This window comes from Heptranchias perlo, chromosome 4 (genome assembly GCF_035084215.1).
Source record: "Heptranchias perlo isolate sHepPer1 chromosome 4, sHepPer1.hap1, whole genome shotgun sequence".
Lineage (NCBI taxonomy): Eukaryota > Metazoa > Chordata > Chondrichthyes > Hexanchiformes > Hexanchidae > Heptranchias > Heptranchias perlo.
The window spans coordinates 49,522,425-49,543,477 of NC_090328.1; the positions used below are offsets into that span (position 1 = coordinate 49,522,425).

At 41.4% G+C, this 21,053-nt stretch overlaps 1 protein-coding gene across 4 annotated transcripts in view; it reads left to right on the forward strand.

The window, feature by feature from the left end:
• LOC137320914 (membrane protein FAM174A-like) overlaps positions 1 to 21,053 on the forward strand; it is a 96,773-nt gene that overhangs the window by 11,127 nt on the left and 64,593 nt on the right. For all 4 annotated transcript variants that reach the window (XM_067982904.1, XM_067982902.1, XM_067982901.1 and 1 more), the window contains exon 2: positions 3,977 to 4,111. In XM_067982904.1, coding sequence (XP_067839005.1) covers positions 3,977 to 4,111 — 135 coding nt within the window. The remainder of the gene's footprint in view (positions 1 to 3,976; positions 4,112 to 21,053) is intronic.

Consider the following 21,053-nt stretch of genomic DNA (forward strand, 5'->3'; position numbering starts at 1 on the left):
CCATGAACGAGAAAAAAAAAGTATTTATCCAATTCCCTTTTCGGATGATTACAATTTGCTGTGTTTAAACAAAAAATGTTGTCTCTGGCTCTTTTACTAGTCACCTTAAATCTGTGTCCTCTGCTTACTTTCTGCCACTGGAAACAGTTTCTCCTTATTTGCCCTATCAAATGATTTTGAGCACCTCTGTCAAATCGCCCCTTAACCTTCTCTGTTCTAAGGAGAATAATCCCAGCTTCTCCAGTCTCTCCACGTAACTGAAGTCTCTCCTCCCTGGCACCAATCTAGTAAATCTCTTCTGCGCCCTCTCCAAGGCCTTGACGTCCTTCCTAAAGTGTGGTGCTCAGAATTGAAGACTATGCTCCAGCTGAGGCCTAACCAGTGTTTTATAAAGGTTTAGCATAACTTCCTTGCTTTTGTACTCTGTGCCTTGATTAATAAAGCCCAGGATCCCATATGCTTTTTTAACAGCCTTCTCAACTTGTCCCGCCACTTTCAAAGATTTGTGTATGTATACCCCCAGGTCTCTCTGTTCCTGCACCCCCTTTAAAAATGTACCATTTAGTTTATATTGCTTCTCCTCATTCTTCCTACCAAAATGCATCACTTCACAATTCTTTGCGTTAAATTTCATCTGCCATCTGTCTGTCCATTTCACCAGTCTGTCTGTGTCCTCCTGAAGTCTGTTACTATCCTCCACATTATTTACTACATTTCCGCATTTCGTGTCAACCATAAACTTTGAAATTATACCCTCTATAATCAAGTCCAGGTCATTAATATATATCAAAAAGAGCAGTGGTCCTATTACTACTCCTGGGGAACACCACTGTATACGTCCCTTCAGTCTGAAAAATAGAAACAATCATTCACCACTATTCTCTGCTTTCTGTCCCCTAGCCAATTTTGTATCCTCATTGCCACTGTCCCTTTAATCCCATGAGCTTTAATTTTGCTAATAAGTCTATTATGTGGTACTTTATCAAATGCCTTTTGAAAGTCCATATACACAACGTCAACTGCATTACCCTCATCAATCCTCTCTGTTACTTCATCAAAGAACTCAATCAAGTTAGTCAAACACGATTTTCCTTCAACAAATCCATGCTGACTTTCATTTATTAGCCCATACTTTTCCATGTGCCAATTAATTTTGTCTCGGATTATTGGCTCAAAGTTTCCCCACCACCGACGTTAGGCTGACTGGTCTGTAATTGCCAGGTTTATCCCTCTCCCTTTTTTTGAACCGGGGTGCAACATTTGCAATCCTCCAGTCCGCCAGCATCATCCCCATATCTAAGGAGCATTGGAAGATTGTGGCCAGAGCCTCTGCAATTTCCTCCCTACTTCCCTCAGTAACCTAGGATGCAGCCCATCTGGACCAGGTGACTTTTCTACATTAAGTGCTGCCAATTTTTTAAGTACCTCCTCTTTATCTATTTTTATCTTATCCAGTATCGCTACTACCTCCTCCACTGCTACAATGGCAGCATCCTCTTCTCTAGTGAAGCCGGATGTGAAGTATTCATTTAGTGCCTCAGCCATGCCCTCTGCCTCCATAAGAAGATCTCCTTTTTTGTCCCTAATTGGTCCCACACTTCCTTTGACTACCCTGTTACTATTTACATGTTTTATAAAAGACTTTTGGGTTCCCTTTTATGTTAGTCGCTAATCTAGTCTCATACTTTCTGCCCCTTTTATTCCCTATTTTTAGATCTCCTCCGTATTCAGCCTGGTTCTTTACTGTATTATGAACCTTACATTTGTCGTAAGCCTCCTTTTTCTGTTTCATTTTAATCTCTATATCCTTAGTCATCCAGGGAGCTGTAGCTTTGGATGCCCTTCCTTTTCCCCTCATGGGCATGTGTCTGGTCTGAACTTTCTTCTCTTTTGAAGGCCTCCCATTGCTCAGTTACTGTTTTGCCTACCAATTTTTGATTCCAATCCACCTGGGCAAGATCCCTTTTTAACTCACTGAAATTTGCCCCCCTCCAGATAAGCATTTTCACATTTGATTGTTCATTGTCCTTTTCCATAACTATTCTAAACCTAATGATCACTCTACCCCAAATGCTCCCTAACTGAAACATGCTCCACCTTCCCCACTTCATTCCTCAAAACTAGATCCAGCACTGTTTCTTTCCTGGTTGGGCTGGAAACACACCGTTCCAGAAAATTCTCTTGAGCACATTTCATGATTCCTCCCCCTCTTGCCCTTTACACTGTTACTGTCCCAGTCAATATTGGGATAATTGAAGTCCCCCCATTATCACTACTCTATAGCTCTTGCACCTTTCTGTAATTTGCTCCTCTATCTCCTTCCCACTATTTGGTAGCCTGTGGTATATAACCAGTAGCATAATAGCTCCTCTATTGTTCCTTAATTCTAACCAAACAGATTCTGTCTTTGACACCTCAACTACATCATCCCTTTCCAGTGCTATAATAGTTTCTTTGATCAATACAGCCACCCGCCCCCCTTTCTTTCCTTCCCTATCTTTCCTGAATACTTTGTAGCCAGGAATATTAAGTACCCAGTCATCCCCTTCTTTGAGTCAGGTCTCTGTTATTGCCACTATGTCATAGTCCCATGTGGCAACTTGAGCCTGCAGCTCACCAACCTTATTTACCACGTTACATGCGTTTATGCACATGCACTCCAGTCTCATCTTGGATTGCCTCACATTTGCCCCCTGTCTGATCCCTCCAGTTTCTGAACTATTCTTTACTCTAGCGCTACTTGTCCCTCCCAGTCCTCTGTGCACCTTGTTTCTCCTCTCTAATGTTTCATCCTGATGCCCACCCCCCTGCCAAATTAATTTTAAACCCTCCCCCACATTATCAGTTAACGCCCCACGAGGACATTGATCCCAGCTCTGTTGAGGTGCAACCCATCCATCTTGAACAGCTCTCTCATGCCCCAGAACTGGTCTCCATGCCCCAGGCATCTGAAGCCCTCCCTCCTACACCATTGCTCCACTCACGCATTAACTTCTCTTATCCTACTATTCCTCAGTCGCGCGTGGCACTGGGAGTAATCCAGAGATTCCTGCTTTTTAACTTCCTGCCTAGCTCCTGAAACTCTGACTGCAGGACCTTGACCCTTTTCATTCCTAGATCATTGGTTCCCACATGGACCACGACTTCTGGCTGTTCTCCTTCCACCTCAAAAGACGTAAAAGACTTAGCCATACCTTTTTAGACTTTTGAACTTGAGACTTGTTGGCGATACCATAGCAGGGGTCAGATATCCAAAATGTTCTCCAGAGTTTAAAAGATAGCTTTTCCTCTCTGGCTGATTAGAAACCAGATCATATTTCAATGCTCATTCAACTTTTGTAGTCCACTGGCCAATGCTTTAGCTAGAACCTAAAGTATGGAATAGGAAAAGACTGTTCAGCCCTTTAAACCTGCCTGCTTGTTCAATCTGTGCTTTTGTGATCTTGGCCTTCCTTGAGCTATTGATTTTTAAGGTTGGAAGGAGACCAAGATTTTACATAGTTTTTTACACAGTATTTGCAGCACAAAAACAGGCCATTCGGCCTAACACCGGCACCTTCGACAGTGCAGCACTCCCTCATCACTGCACTGGAGTGTCAGCCTAGATTTTGTGCTCAAGTCTCTGGAGTGGAACTTGAACCCACGACCTTCTGATTCAAAAGAACATAAGAAATAGCAGGAGTAGGCCTTACAGCCCCTTGAGCCTGATGCAGAGGCGAGAGTGCTACCAACTGAGCCACAGCTCACACAGCTAAGAGTTATCATTCTGAGACTTTCAAATTGTACTTGTGTGTCATGTTCTGAGTTAAATACCCACTAAAATTTATTTCTAATAATTAGGAAATTATACTGGTGAATGTCCTGTATTGTGACATCCATTTGAAGCTATCAGAGTGTAGCTACAATTGAATGCAGATGAATGCTGCTATTTTGTGATCTGTATGAGATGTTATAATAACTTCTGATTTCAATCTAGGATGAGGAGGATTAACAGAAAAAACCGGAAGTATGGTATACTGAATACAAATTTAGAAAACATGGAAATGAGACCTTTAGATCAGGAAGATGATGATGAGGATGATACATTATTTGATGTAAATCATTCGAGGAGGTGAGTACCTAAACTAATAGATGAACTTTTTAAAAAAAAAACTGAAGCTATGAAGTTAATAAACAAGTTAGATCTCTTAGTTTGGAGTGTCCAAAATCATGATGTAGCTATGGTTTGCATATGCATTTTGTTGTAGTCAAATTATGAAAGATGTTATTTAATGAAAAAGAAACAAACTGGCCATTTTTCATTGTTTTTCTAATCAAATAGGTGTGATTATTTTTTATTATTCATTCATGGGATGTGGGTGCCGCTGGCAAGGCCAGCATTTATTACCCATCCCTAACTGCCCTTGAGACGGCTAGGCCATTTCAGAGGGTAGTTAAGAATCAACCACATTGCTGTGGGTCTGGAATCACATATAGGCCAGACCGAGTAAGGACGGCAGGTTTCCTTCCCTGAAGGACATTAGTGAACCAGATGGTTTTTTATGACAATCTGGTAGTTTCATGGTTACCATTACTGATACTAGCTTTTTATTCCAGATTTTTATTTTTAATTAACTGAATTTAAATTCCCCAGCTGCTGTGACAGGATTTGAACTCATGTCTCCAGATTATTAATCCAGGCCTCTGGATTACTAGTCCTGTAGCATAACCACTATGCTACCTACCGTACCTGTAAATAAATTGTATTTTAACAATTTAAAAAATGCTTCAGCGCGTAATATATCATATATGGAGTAATCAAGTACCAATACTTTAACCGATCTATTCAGTAGAAAACTCAATTCTGGCACTCTAGCATTATGGAATTGTTCGTGAAGTGTGCTGGAGAAATTATGCAGTAATTTACTCATAGTGTAAAACATTAAGTAGCCAAGTGGGATAGCTGACTTCACTTGACTGAATAGCTAAGTGAGTGCTCCTGTTGAGTGACCAGAAATTGAAAATCCCAAGCTATTTCCTATGAACACTTATTGCATTCATTCTGGGAAAAGGAAGAGGCATTCAGTGTCAAGTACTACCATTTTTTATGTCTGATACATAACAGTTTTTTTAAAAAAAATTATGGAAATCCAAATTCTGTCTGAAACCCCAGATGAAACCAGACTTTGAGGTCACGTAATGCTGAGCTGTGTTCTGCTGGCATCAATTACTGGCACAATTAGAAAATGAGGAATGTCATTGTTTTATTCCCCACTTTGTAGAATCGTAGCATGTTACAGGATAGAAACAAGCTATTTGATCCATTACATCTGTGTCAGTGTTTTTCTCCACGTGAGCCTTCTCATCTAATCCTATTCTCCTACTTGTCCCCCATTACACTCTTTTAATATTCCAGGATCAGCAGAGTTCCTGATGGTACTTTTAGAGGTGGTTTATTATTGTTGGGGTAGTGCTGCTACCTCACCGTCCAGTAACCACGTTGTGGGAGTACTTTCACCACACGGACTGCAGTGGTTCAAGAAGATGGCTCACTGCCTTCTCAACGGCAATTAGGGATGGGCAATAAATGCTGGCCTTCCAGCGATGCCCACATCCCATGAATGCATTTTTTTTAAAAATGCCGTCTCTGGTTAAATAAACTTGCCCTGTATAGGTTTACCATGCAGTAACTTTGCTCAGAATTGTAGCATTTTAATAAAGTTTTATTCAAGAGCTCTAAATTGTAGAACGCAATCACTTTCACTTAATGTCTTCTTTCTGCCTCATCATTCAGTTGGATTAATAATTTTCCCTATGGCATACTGGGTTGTAAAGCCTGTTTTTTAATGGAACTTGAATCTAAAAATAAAAGCAAGGCTATTTGTTTAATCACAGTTGCCTGTTTATGGTAATTTGCATCTATTGTTACACGCTCTTTACTAGAACATTGGGTAGAAATGGGCTTCTCTGTGAATTTTCTACCAATTCATATTCAAAAATGCTTTCATATTTTGTCTGAGCAATATCATGGGCAATCAACCAATACGGACCGTAAAATTTAATTTCTTTGAACATGGAAGTTGGATGTCCAGCAATAAACGGAGGTGAAAGCATTTAGTGCTTTATACTGTTTGCCCACACTTTCTTCCCAGAGATAAATTCCACTTAGCTAGATCCAGGGAGCTCAAGTTTAGGTTAGCAAGAGGCATTGGTAAGCATATAAAGTGTGGTGCCCAAAACTGAACAGAATACTCCAAATGAGATCTGACCAACAATCTGTATAACTGAACTTATATTCTTTATTTCACCTGAGAACTAGCTTTTATTGACTTAGGTACCTAAACCCCTAAATCCCTCTCCGTCCACACCTTAGTGCTTCCCCATCTGCTTTTCTTGTATCCAAAGTAGACTACCTCACACTACATGACTGCACCTGGCATCATTCCACTCACTCAACTTAATCTATCTGTCCTTTTCATTTTTGTTATCTTCTTCACAATACTTTTCTAGCATCTGCAACCGTGGATATATTCCCCTCTATTTTTAAACCCAGGTCATTTATATATGAGCAAAATGCTGAAGCCCATGGAATATTGGAACTGAGTCAACTCATTGCAGAAGACTTGATAATCCTATACCTAAACTAGGCCACAGATTTCCACAGCACATATAATTGACCAGCCTGCCTGGCTCATTAATGGGGCTTGGAGAGCTAAATGTACTGTAGGCTGAGATTGTTTGCACTCAGATTCAGGGAACTTGGCACGCCACTACCCTAATGCAGGGTGGGCTTGGCTTGACAAACAGCTGGATGCTTACCAATACTCTGTACTAGTAAGCTGTATGGTTTTAGCTGGTTAAACTGCAGCAGTATTGCACACACTTAAGTCTTGCCTCATTCTAACCTACATCTAAACTCTGTGGACCTAGCTAAGCGGGATTTATCTCTGGGAAGAGAGTATGTATTTTATATTGGGCAAACAGAAACTACCCGCTGATTTCTCAGTAGCTTGGTTTGGAAACTTTAAAACATGATGATCATTTTCCAATCGAGTTCTTTCTGTCTTTCTGTCGTTCTCTCATAACCTACAAGTGTGTTTTAAGTACCTCATCTGTCTTCATCCAAAACAGTTATGACCTATCTTCAGAATATTTTGTCCATTGTCTTGAAAATGGTCTAAACAGCAATCCATAGTTAGAATGTTGGCGGCCAGAGACCCAGCACCTGTGTTTAATAGCTTTCTACAGAACTAGTTTTTAAATTCTATCTGACTTTCTCGCATGTTTAATATTGCGGGAATAGGGTGTTCACGTTTAGTTTTATTTGTTTATTGGCCTTTTATGATGTACATTTCATAACCTGTGTTCTCAATCTGTTACAAGTAATACTAGCTTTCAGTTTAATCCTATTTAAAAGTGTTTTTTCCAGCTAGTCAAAGCCCAAACTTGGAAACTTGATGTAGAATCAACCAAATTGATATTTAATGCATCAAAACCAAGAAGAGGGTTGCCAAACATGTATACTCTTTCAATGGTCCCCAGCTTCTGGATGGGTAAACTCAGGGCTCAAGGATTGATAGTTGAATTAAATAACTCTCAAACATTAGGTTAGATTTTTCCAAGTCCTCGTCTGTGGTGAGGTACCACACAGTAAGTCCAAATTTTCTAATGTATGCAAGGACTCAACATCTGTCCTATTAAGTAATAGTAATATTTTCAGAGATAATGCACATATGAATTCTTTCGAAAATTCCTTTTAAGTTTCCAGACTCCCCCAATGACTCCACAGTTAAAAGCACTGTGTGGTGTAGCACTTGTGTTGAACAGACCTGGAAAGCCTGTAGTTTGATCACTATTCTTTGCTGATTTAGCTAATCAAGGCCATGTTGTGGTAGTGGTCCTAGCCTTTGTATCCCTGAACGAGAAAAAAAAATCACCCAGGTGGAGACCAAATCAAGTTCAATTGTGATACCCCAGATAAAATGGACTCATGGGCAAAGTACCAGTATCAGTGGAAGGAAAAAAACTTGCATTTATATCATACCCCTCAGGACATCCCAAAATGCTTCACTGCCAATGCAGTATTTTTGAAGTGTAGTCATTGTTGTAAAGTTTGGAAACATAGCAGCTAATATGCACGCAACAAGGTCCTACAAACAGCCATGCGATGAATGACCAGATAATCTGTATTAGTTTTGTTGGTTGAGGGATAAATATTGGCCAGGAAACTGCTCTTCTTCGAATAGTGCCATGGGATCGTTTACATCCACCTGAAAGAGCGCACAGGGTCTTGGTTTAAAGTTTTATCCAAAGTTGGCATCTGCAACAGTGCAGCATTCTCTCGGTCCTGCACTGAATTGTTAATTTAGATTATGTGCTCAAGTCTCTTGAGTGGGGCTTGTACCCATGACCTTCTGACTGATGAGTGATAGTGTTACACATAGCCAAGCTGACTTATAAATTCTATCCCATCACGACCTTCAGGAATGGAGGGGGAAGAAATTTCAGTAGGAGTATCCTGCGGTTATATTTTTATCTTGAGTATGTTTTTAAAAAAAAGCATGTTTTTCAAGATTCTTCCAATTCAGTTGAAAATGTTTTAATGTAATACTTTTCCTTAAAAGGGAAATAAAGTACAAGAAAGAAGTATGTTTACTATAAAATGCAGATACACATGTAGGTATTCATAGAAATAGTTTTAAAAATCGCCTATCGCACAAGATACTTTTGTTCTTGGTATTGAGTTATGTCTGCAATGAGAGTATCAATGAGCATTTATATGGAAAATCACATGAATTTGCATCTGGGCCAAAAACAATATTGGTTGTTGCCAGCCCTGGATGCTGATTTGAGAAGCACCTGATCCATTGAAACAACCAGCCAAGTGTGATATGTATATCAGTGTGTCACCTCAGAGTTGTCACACTGGCCCATGGAGATATCTGCTGATGCTCCAGTAGCTGAAGTGAAGAGGGGAACTCCCTGGTGAGAGAGGAACTTTAAATGAAAGTTTTACAGCCTGTGGAGACCAAACACTAAGAACAGCATTATTTTTCAGTAGCAGATTTTTAAATTGTTTCTTCAGTCTATCTGCATAAGATAGTACTTATATTAAATGCATTTTTCTCCCTCCCCCCCCCCCCCCCTTTCCAATTCCCATGACTCCTTCCCTATGTAGCAATCAGTCCTTTAAATGTACTAAAGAACTCCTTTAGAAATGTCAATTTTTCTTTCCAATAGATTCTTCCTACAGGTTATACAATCCATTCACATTTATGTAAGTATAGTACTCTTTGTAGTTTTGAAAAGAGTACAGTTTGCACTACAATCTCTACTGCAACCTCTGTAGTATACTGGAGACCTTGTTTTACTTTCATTTGGTAATTGCCATTTTAAAAAAAAATCTGTTCACTTAAAATGTGTGCAGACTCTGCTGCAACCAATATGATTAACGTCAACCCACTAAATGCAGTACAGCTTCTGCTAGCAATGACCTTTTTAACCATACCAACCTCTTCATGCCTGAAACTGATCCATAAGCTGCGCAGTAAATCAGACTAACATAGTTAATTTACTAATGGTGCTCTGACCACAATACTTGCCATAATATCTCTTGAAAACCATTTAAAAAAAAATAAGTTCAAAGAATAATTTAGGTAGCTATTGTAAGGGTAAATAAAGCCGAAGGACCGATCAGACTAGAATTTTTTGATCCTGCTGCAAGCAAATGTGTTGCTAGGTAACCAGTCTTCGAGTATCAGGCTTGATGATGGCATATTACTTGCATGACCACACTGCGTATTGTTACCAGCATCTTTGAAATAATGCCAATATGTCCTACTTGCTGTGTCCTTATTATACCTATCATGATGTTGTCAAGTTCCCAACTCCCCAGTTGTATTAAATAATATTACTTCAGTTGTGCCAGACAGGTTATAGTAGTACCAGCTTACTCTGCATATCTGAGCAAGCCCTGTGCCACATAAAATACCAGTGCATGCATGATGATGGTGAGTGTCAGAAGATGCTGGAGCACCTAGTGTATAAGGCCAGGTTTTTTTTTTATTGGGATGCGAGCATCGCTGGCAAGGCCAGCATTTATTGCCTATCCCTAGTTGCCCTTGAGAAGATGTTGGTGGGCTGCCTTCTTGAACTGCTGCAGATCATGTGCTGAAGGAGCTTCCACAATGCTGCTGGATAGGGAGTTCCAGGATTTTGACCCAGTGACTATGAAGGAACGGCGATGTATATAGAAGTCAAGATGGTGTGTCAGGAAGAGAGCTTGGAGGTGATGGTGTTCCAATGCTCCTGCTGCCTTTGTCCTTCTAGATGGTGGAGGTCTCAGGTTTGGGAGGTAATGGATTAAATACCAATCTATGTCATACATTTGCCTAAAGAGACTTTTATTGGTCAGTAGATGCATAATGTGACATAGCTATGTAATTTGCAGACTGCTACCTTGGATCTTGAAGGTAACGCAGCTGGAGCGGCATTAAATTCAGTGTTTCTTTTACTGGAATCACAAATGCAGCACAAAAAGCCGAATATAAATTAGTATTGGAATGCTTTTCCTTATTTTAAATGTTCTTTTTGTTTCTCTTCTCTCCCCCCATGCTGGGATGTGGTTCTGCAGGGAAAGCAGCCTACCAGTTACTTGTCCAGTGGCATGCTTTATGTTAGCAGTATAGTCAGCTATGGTGAATTGCCAAAGCCAAGCCTTTTTCTGTCTGCAATTGATCTCCATGGCAAATTTAGACACAGAAGGAGGCCATTTGACCCTTCAGACACGTGCAGTTCCTAGCTCAAGGGTCTGCTCTTGTCCCATTTCTCTGCACTGTTTAATATTTTTCTTCGTGTTTATCTAATTCCCTGTTAAGCAGTGTGATTGAATTGGCTACAATACCCATTTGTGGTAATGGATTCCATATTTTAATAACCCTTTGAAAGAAAAAATTCAAATACTTTCCCCCTTATGCTTCGAGTTCTAATTCTAAATTAATACCATCTTCTTACTGATTCAGTGTTGGAGTACTCCGACAATGGTCCAAATAAAGAACTTGCATTTATATTGCGCCTTTCATGACTTCCAGACATCCCAAAGTGCTTTACAGCCAATTAAGTACTTTTGAAGTGTAGGGAAATGTTGCCACCAATTTGCACATAGCAAGGTCCCGCAAACAGCATTGAGATGAACGACCAGAAAATCTGTGTTTAGTAATGTTGGTTGAGGGATAAATACTCACCTGCTCTTCTTTGAGAATTGCCATGGAATTTTTTTGGCCTTCTGAGGGGGCATATGGGGTCTTGGTTTAACATCTCATCCAAAAGACCGCACCGCCAACAGTGTAGCACTACTTCAGTACTGTACTAGTGTCAGCCTAGATTATGTGCTCAAGTCTCTGGAGTGGGGCTTGAACCCACAATCTTCTGTTTCAAGAGGTGAGAGTGCTACCACTGAGGCAAGATTAACTAATGTCATGTACAGATTCTTAGAACATAATAACATAAGAAATAGGAATAGGTCATACGGCCCCTCGAGCCTGCTGCGCCATTCATTAAGATCATAGCTGATCTTCAACCTCAACTCCACTTTCCCACCTGATCCCCATTTCCCTTGATTTCCCCTAGAGTCCAAAAATCTATCTATCTCAGCCTTGAATATACTCAATGACTGAACATCCACAGCTGTCCAGGGTAGAGAATTCCGAATATTCACGACCCTGTGAGTAAAGAAATTCCTCCTCATCTCAGTCCTAAATACCAATCCCTTATCCTAAGACTATGACCCCTAGTTCTAGACTCTCCAGCCAGGGGAAACATCCGCTCAGCATCTAACCTGTCAAGCCCTCTTAGAATCTTATATGTTTCAATGCGATCACCTCTCATTCTTCTAAACTCCAGAGAGCATAGGCCCATTCTACTCAATCTTTCTTGAAAGGACAACCCTCTCATCCCAGGAATCAATCTAGCGAGCCTTCGTTGCATCCCCTCTAAGGCAAGTATATACTTCCTTAGGTAAGGAGACCAAAACTGCACACAGTACTCCAGGTGTGGTCTTACCAAAGCCCTGTACAATTGCAGCAAGACTTCCTTATTCTTGTACTCCAACCCCCTTGCAATAAAGGCCAACATGCCATTTGACTTACTAATTGCTTGCTGTACCTGTATGTTAACTGTCTGTGTTTCGTGTACAAGGACACCCAAATCCCTCTGAACACTAACATTTAATAATTTCTCACCATTTAAAAATTGTTTCGTTTTTCTATTTTTCCCAACAAAGTGAATGAACTCACATTTCCCCACATTATACTCCATCTGCCACCTCCTTACCCACTCACTTAACCTGTCGATGTCTCTTTGCAGACACTGTGTCCTTCTCACAGCTTACTTCCCCACCTAGCTTTGTATCATCAACAAACTTGGATATATTACACTCAGTCCCTTCATCAGTCATTAATATAGACTGTAAATAGCTGAGGCCCAAGCACCGATCCCTGCAGCACCCCACTAGTTACCACCTGCCAACCTGAAAATGACCCGTTTATTCCTACTCTGTTTTCTGTCCGTTAACCAATCTTAATCCATGAAAGTATATTACCCCAATCCCATGATCCCTAATCTTGTGTAACAACTTCTTGTGTGGCACCTTACTGAATGCCTTTTGAAAATCCAGATATACTACATCCACTGGTTCCCCCTTATCTGCTAGTTACACCCTCAAAAATTTCCAGTAGATTTGACAAACATGAATTCCCTTTCATAAAACCGTGTTGACTCTGCCTAATCATATTATGATTTCCTAAGTGCTCTGTTACCACGTCCTTAATAATAGATTATAACATTTTCCCTACTACTGATGTCAAGTTAACTGGCCTATTGTTTCCTGTTTTCTCTCTCCCTCCTTTTTTGAATAGCAGGGTTACATTTGCTACCTTCCAGTCCACGGGGTCTGTTCTAGAATCTGGGGAATTCTGGAAAATCAAAACCAAGGCATCCACTATCTCTGCAGCCACCTCTTTTAAAACCCTAGGATGTTGGCCATGAGGTCCAGGGAATTTGTTGGCTTTTAGTCCCATTAATTTTTCTAAAACTTTTTCTTTACTAATCTTAATTACTTTAAGTTCCTCCCTCTCATTAGACCCTTGGATCCTCACTATTTCTGGTATGTTTCTTGTTAAAATATTTGTTTAACATCTCTGCCATTTCCTTATTCCCTATTATAATTTCTCCTGTCTCTGCCTCTAAGGGACCCACGTTTACTTTCGCTAATCTCTTCCTTTTTATATACTTGTAGAACCTCTTACAATTTGGTTTTATATTTCTTGCTAGTTTACTCTCATATTCAATGTTTTCCCTCTATCAATTTTTTGGTCACCCTTTGCTGATTTCTAAAACCCTCCCAATCCTCTGGCAACATTTTAAACCTCTTTTAATCTAATACCATCCTTAACTTCTCTGGTTAGCCGTGGTTGGATCACTTTTCCTGCGGAGTTTTTATTCCTCAAGGGTATGAATATTCATTGGGAATTATGAATTATTTCTTTAAATGTTTACCATCTACCATCATATCTTTTTAATCTCATTTCCCAATCTCAGTTAGCCAACTCACCCCTCATACCTACATAATTGGTCTTGTTTAAATTTAAGACCCTAGTTTCGGACTTAACTACATCACTCTCGCACTCAATATGAAATCCTACCATATTATGATCTCTGCCCCAGAGGATCCTTTTGTTATAGGGTTAATAATTAATCCTGTCTCATTACACAATACTAGATCTAAAATAGCCTGGTCCCTAGTTGGTCCCTCGACATATTGTTCTAGAAAACTGTCCCTGATGCATTCCACGAACTCTTCCTCCAAACTACTTTTGCCAATTTGGTTTGCCTAGTCTATATTAAGATTAAAGTCCCCCACGATTATTGCATTACCCTTGTTACATGCTCTTCTAATTTCCTGATTTATACTCCGTCCAAAACTATAACTAATGTTAGGAGGCCTGTAAGCTACTCCCACCTGTGTTTTCTGCCCCTTGTTATTTCTTAGCTCCACCCATACTGATTCTACATCCTGATTTTCTGAGCTAAGATCCATTCTCATTACTGTCTTTATCTCCTCCTTTATTATCAGGGCTACCCCTCCCCGCCCCATTTTCCATTCTGCCTATCTTTTCTGAAAGTCAAATACCCTGGAATATTTAGTTCCCATCCTTGGTCACACTGCATCCACACCTCCGTGATGGCTTCTAGATCAAACCCATTTGTCTGTATTTGTGCTATTAATTCACCTATTTTGTTACGAATGCTCGTGCATTCAGATATAGCGCCTTAATTTTAACTTTTGTTCCCTGATGTGACTTTAGCCACTAATGCCCTATTAGCTTTGTTAAAGTCTCTATCCCTTCCTGACACAGTCTGCTTGTTTTTACCCAAATCGTTACTCTGCTCTACAGCCTTGGCTTTTCTTTTTAGCCTGATAAAATTATCTTTACCTCAACCCTCCTGCCTCCCCCCTCTTTATTAGTTTAAAGCCCTGTCTACCGCCCTAGTTATTCGATTCACCAGGGCACTGGTCCCAGCCCGGTTTAAGTGGAGCCCGTCCCAACGGAACAGCTCCCTCCTTCCCCAGTACTGGTGCCAGTGCCCCATGAATTAAAACCCCTGCTTTCCACAACACTCTCTCATCCATACAGGTAGCAAATACCTCGTACCTGCTTGTCAAGGTCAAAGGCTGAGGCTCCTCCATCACTGCATCCTGAATCCCCATCTGCATGACTCGTAGTCACATCCTCCTGTCCCTGACCACTGACCAAATCTGAACTACTACTTAACCTAAGGGGTGTGACTGCCTCCTGGATCAAAGTGTCCTGATAACGCTCCTCTTCCCTGATGCATCACAATGTCTGCAGCTCGGACTCCAGCTCAGAGCTGTTGAGCTGAAGTTCCTCCAGTTGCAGATACTTTTACTGCATTCTTCATCATCTCTTGCTTTTGTGCTCACTGTCTCTATGTATAAAACCCAGAACTTCACATTTATCTTTATTGAACTGATGTGCTTAAATCTGCTCTAACCTGTCCATGTCCACAGGGATATATTTATAGCTAGGGTGTTTGGATATTGGCTGTAGTTTTTCTTCCTTTTCTCCACCACCATTGTCTCAACTGCCATGGCCAACTCAGAACATACCAGGATTTGAATGTGGGACCTACCTAAATTGACAGTGAGAGTAACGAGAGAAGTTAGGAGAAATTTCTTGAGTTTTTGGAACATGGATTGTGTGCCATATAAAGATATTGAGGGAGAGACAATTGTATCTTTTAGTGGGAAAGTGCATAAATATTTGAAGCAGAGAAAGGTACAGAGCTATGCGGTGTTAACGGAACACTGAGATTAGTTTCGGATTGCTCTAACAAAGAGTCGGTACAGACACAATGGGCCGATGACATTCTTCTGTCCTGTAAATTTCTATCGTTTGCCTGGTTTATACCTGTACTGCATAATATATTTACTTGCTGAGCCATCAAGGGAGCAAAATGCCTTTTGAACGATTACTGAAGGAAGAGGAAAAAAGTACATAAAAACTTTGTCCATCTGCTGTTTAAAACTTCTGGGGAGGAAAAATCTTTTACCTCTTTTTTGGGGTGATGACTTCTATTACTCTTACAAATAATGTAATTAGGTTTAATACTTTTTAATAGAACACCATTTGAGGTGCAGACCGTAAATATGAGTATGTGGGCTTTTTTTAAGCATAGTTGCTGAAATCGGGCAAATCCCCTAAAATTAATCGCTAGCTCCAGCTACTTATATAAGTATGTTCTAAATTACCAAATTTGCTATGAAGTAGAGTTCATAATGGAGCTTTGTAATGTACTCAGACTTTAGAGGATATATGTATTTCTAGTATTTTATAAGTGTGATTCCATTAACAACTTGTTTTTTTATCTACAGTCTACTATTAATTTATTTTAAAGTTGTTTTTTGTGCTTTTTAAAAAAAATCCAATTATCTATTCATTGGAATTAAGCAATTGAAATAATACAGCACAGGAAGTTTTTTTAGCGGTAAAACTATTTGAATTATTCAGTATTTGAATTAGGTGACTTTGAATTAACAGGATTAGACAGTAATTATCTAGTGCGGATGAGAAAACCAGTCCACAGTTCCAGCTGTGATATATAATTTAAAAATATGCTGCTGTAGAAACTAAGCATTTTCATTGAAAAAAAAATCCTCACGGGAATATAAAAATTAGGAGCAGGAGTAGGTCATAAGGCCCTCGAGCCTGCTCCGCCATTCAATCGGATCATGGCTAATCTTCGACTTTCCCGCCCGATCCCCATATCCCTTGATTTTCCCTAGAGTCCAAAAATCTATCCATCTCGGCCTTGACTCAGCATCCACAGCCCTCTGGGTTAGAGAATTCCAAAGATTCACAACTCTCTGCATGAAGAAATTCCTCCTCATCTCAGCCTTTAATGGCTGTTCCCTTATCCTGCAACTATGCCCCCTAGTTCTAGACTCTCTAGCCAGGGGAAACAATCTCTCAGGATCTACCCTTTCAAGCCCCCTCAGAATCTTGTATGTTTCAATGAGATCACCTCTCATTCTTCTAAACTCCAGAGAATATAGGCCCATTCTACTCAATCTTCCTTCATAGGACAACCCTCTCGTGCCAGGAATTAATCTAGTGAACCTTAGTTGCAGGCGCCTCAAAGGCAAGTATATCCTTCCTTAGATAGGGAGACCAAAACTGTTTGCAGTCTCACTAAAGCCCTGTACAACTGTGGTGAGACTTGCCTACTCTTGTACTTCAACCCCTTGCAATAAAGGCCAACATGCCATTTGCTTTCCTAATTGCCTGCTGTACCTGCATACTAACTTTTTCTGTTTCTTGTATGAAGACACCCAAGTCTCTCTGAACACCAATATTTCCTACCAAAGTGAATAACCTCACATTTCTCCACATTATACTCCATCTACCACTTCTTGCCCACTCACTTAATCTGTTTATATTCCTTTGCAGACTCTTCGTGTCCTCCTCACAGCATACTTTCCCACCTAGCTTTGTATCGTCAGCAAACTTGGGTACATTACACTCAGTCCTGTCATCCAAGTCATTAATATAGATTGTAAATAGCTGAGGCCCAAGCATCGATCCTTGTGGAACCCCACTAGTTACAGCCTGCTAACCTGAGAATGACCCGTTTATCCCTACTCTCTGTTTTCTGTCCTTTAACCAATCCTCTATCCATGCTAATATATTACCCCCAACCCCATGAGCCCTTACCTTGTGTAACAACCTTTTATGTGGCACCTTTTCAAATGCCTTTTGAAAATCCAAATATATTACATCCACTGGTTCCCCTTCATCTACCCTGCTAGTTATATCCTCAAAGAACTCTAATAAATTTGTCAAACACAATTTCCCTTTCATAAATCCACGTTGACTCTGCCTAATCATATTATGATTTTCTAAGTGCCCTATTACCACTTCCTTAATATTGGATTCCCGCATTTTCCCGACGACCGATGTCAGGCTAACTGGCCTATAGTTCCCTGTTTTCTCTTTCCCTCCCTTGAGCATCCCCTTTGTGCTCTCAAAACCTTAGCCTTACGTTTACGGGAACCCCTACGTGGTGCTACTCCTGTGGCTTCCGCAGAGGTAGTGGCAGGTTGCTCTTGTCCATGCCCTGACTGATGAGATGCTTTGTGCGGACGTCCTTTGGGCTTCAGTGCCCGTGAGGGCCCCTCCAAAGACTGCTCCACCTGCAACTGCGCAGGGGCAGACTCTGCCACCTGGAGAGGAGGCAGCATTGTGGGTACTGGTTGAGAGAGAGGCAACGGGTGAGATGTGGGAGCGCGTTGAGTGGCGTCCCCATGTCCATGCCCACTTTCGCCATCATCCCTCTCCTGGGCCAGGCCCACATCACTCCTTCCACCCTGCTGGACAACAGTTTGGAGGACTTGCGTGAAGCCTTGGCAGGCCAGTTGTAATGTATCTATCAGCCTGTTTAAGGCGGCAGAATGTTGCTCACCCTGAATCCGAACGAATGAGCTGTACTTGAAGCTCGATGGAGGCGAGCCTTCCCTCCATCGCAGACGTTCCTGCACCTACCCGCGACACTATCTCAGAGATGCCTTCACGTCCCTGTGACAGTATTCCACTCATGCAGGAGTTGGACTCATCTATCCTCTGCACGATTGTGGAGAGTGCGCGTGGCAATTGTTCCAGTACCTCCGCAATGTGCTGCTGGCCCTCGATGACTCTCCTTTTCGTGGCTGGCCCCCAGGATTCCTCAGAGGCCGGCAGGTCCTCTGAGGAATCTCCCTCTGCAGTCACGGCGGTCGCAGATGGCCCTGCAAGAGAACAGAAAGCAATATTAAGCATGTGGACAGATGTTGAGGTGCTGCAGATGTCAAGTGATGCTAAGATCGTTCGCTAGCATGAGTGCTGAGTGTTAGATTTCTGTCACCAGCCGCTTGTGCGCTCCCAGTCTCAGCGTCCGCCACAGGCAGGCACTCCAGCGTGCAGCTTATTTCTAGTGCCTGCTGCTCTGCGTCCGTTAGGACCACCTGGTGTAGCGGGCCCCCTCCGGTCCTTGCCCTCTCCCAGGCATTCTGGCATCTCTCCTCCTATCAAGGCAAAACATGAGAGGCGTGATAGTGATGGTTGCATAGTGACCTGCTGCATGCATTGGTGTGGGTGGGGGTGACTGAGGGAGATGCATGGGAGAGTGCATGTGAGACATAGCCATGAGATTGTATGAGGATTGGGTTGCGTGGTAGTGTTCGAATGGGAACTGGGGTGGTGAGTAAGTGCAGGCAAGGTGAGGATGATGGTTGAGTGGATGTGAGGAGTGATTCGAGAGCGTTGTGGTGGCAGTGCAAAAGGAGTTGTGTAGTGGTGGAGGTGATGTGGAAGACGGAGTGTGGGAGAATGCGCAAGTATACTCACTTTGGCTGACCTGTTAGTCATTAAAGCGCTTCCTGCACTGGACCCAGGTTCGGGCGACGTTGCTGCTGCTGACCTCCTCTGCCACCTCGAGCCAGGCCGCTTCCTCCCATCTGATGGGAAAAACGTTCCCCCCCTCCTCCTCCTCATCCCATCGAGCAGCACCTGGAGTGAGGAGTCAGAAAAGCTTGGAGCAGCCTTGCCTCTGGCCTGCTCCATTCTATAATTTTGTTTTTTTTGCTGCAGGAGGAGCATTGGAGGACTGCCCCTTTAAATAGGGCTCCTCCTGCTGACAGCCTGTGATGTGGGTGCACAGGTCTGCAATGGGAAACCCAGAAGCACGCGCAAGTACCTTCAATTAGGCTGCGATCACGTGCGGAGCACACCGATTTCACTGGGCGCGTTACCCACGCGCCCCGTCGACCCCCCCCGCCCCCCGCACTGGCAACCTGTCTCCCTCCTAATATCGGGCCCCATGTTTCTGTAATGGCTATTCGGTCAAACCCATTTATCTCTATTTGTGCAATTAATTCATCTATCTTGTTACGAATGCTCTGTGCATTCAGATAAAGAGCTTTTAATTTTGACTTTTTACCATTTCTAAGCAATGTAACTGACTGCAGAAAAATGAAATACAGATAATCTAATTCATTCATATTCTACTGTTGTGTAGGTCAGACAAATCATGTAGTTGATAGTTGTGTGGTTTATCTTTCTGTCCTAGAAACATTACTATTGTAGAACCTTTTGTTACTAAATTGTGCTCCAAATCCCATATTTGCTAATGTAATAATTTTGGAAGCGAATGACAAACCTAAATAATAATTGTCTTGTGTTTCTTAAAATGTACAGGACTTTTTACCTTGCCTAATTGTTATTGGAACATCTGGGACAGCAGGTTGTATACCTTCTGCTCATTTTATAGATGTATACAGTGATTTTTTTTTCAATATTGTACAGAACAAAGTATTCATTGAAAGAGTTGAACATGTAGATTACGTGGACTGAACTCAGCTCACTGCAAAGGAGCCATCAAGTGATATTGGGCTATAGTTAGGTAGCTTGAAAGGTGAGCAAGTAATGCAGCGCTAATTTTTTTTCCATATAACCGAGTCTTTAATGTATCTTCTTTAGATCTCGCACTGAGTATTTGAATTCATATTACTTTTTTCTTCTTTAATGACTTCAGGAATTAGGATTGTGGAAAACTGCTGCAAGTCCTGTAATATAGCATCACTGTTCATGTATTTAATCACAGTACAGTTGATGAGTTTTTAGTAGGAAGATAGGATTGGCTGAAATGCAGACTTTTTAACTGATTATCTTCAAGAAGTTTACATTGTAGAAAAGATCAGTGAATGGCAAAAGTGAAGAACATTTTAAAAGGTTGATAGTTTATATGTGTGTGCAATGTGCTGCATCCTACTATTTCAGTGAGTAGAATAAGTGCTTTTTCAAAAATAATCCACCACTCTGGGAACTGTGTTAGCACACTGTCGTTTCACCTCTGGAATGTGGGTTTGAGCTAGTACAGACTGGTAGGATGGAAGCCTATTAGGTTTTCATGCTGTATTAGTCTTATGTAAAATAGATTTGGACAGTTTCAACCCGGTGGCTAGTGGCATGGGCCCACAGCACAACATTTTCCTAACATGGCATTGATTGGCACTAAATTGACAATCTTACTCTGAGAGGCCACATAGATCGAGGTATAGCAAAGGAAATGTCACATTGGTGCAATAGGGAGATGAAGTAAAGCTTATTGTTGCGGCAGAGTTGTTTTTACTCTGCATCTTGCCCAGGCTATACCTGTTCTGGAAATTGTAAACAATTTTACAACACCAAGTTATAGTCCAACAAATTTATTTTTAATTCCACAAGCTTTCAGAGGCTTCCTCCTTCGTCAGGTGAACGGTATGGAAATGACATTTTCGAATCCTTCGCATTTTAAAATCACAGAACAATGCCTGGTGATTACTGCCCGTTGCCAAGGCAATCACAGTGAGCAGACAGAAAGGTGTCACCTAAAAAGGCCACCGAATATACAAACCCCCAAAAAAAAGAGAGAGAGAGAGAGAGAGAGAGAGAAGGAAGACAGTCAATGACTCGTTATATTAA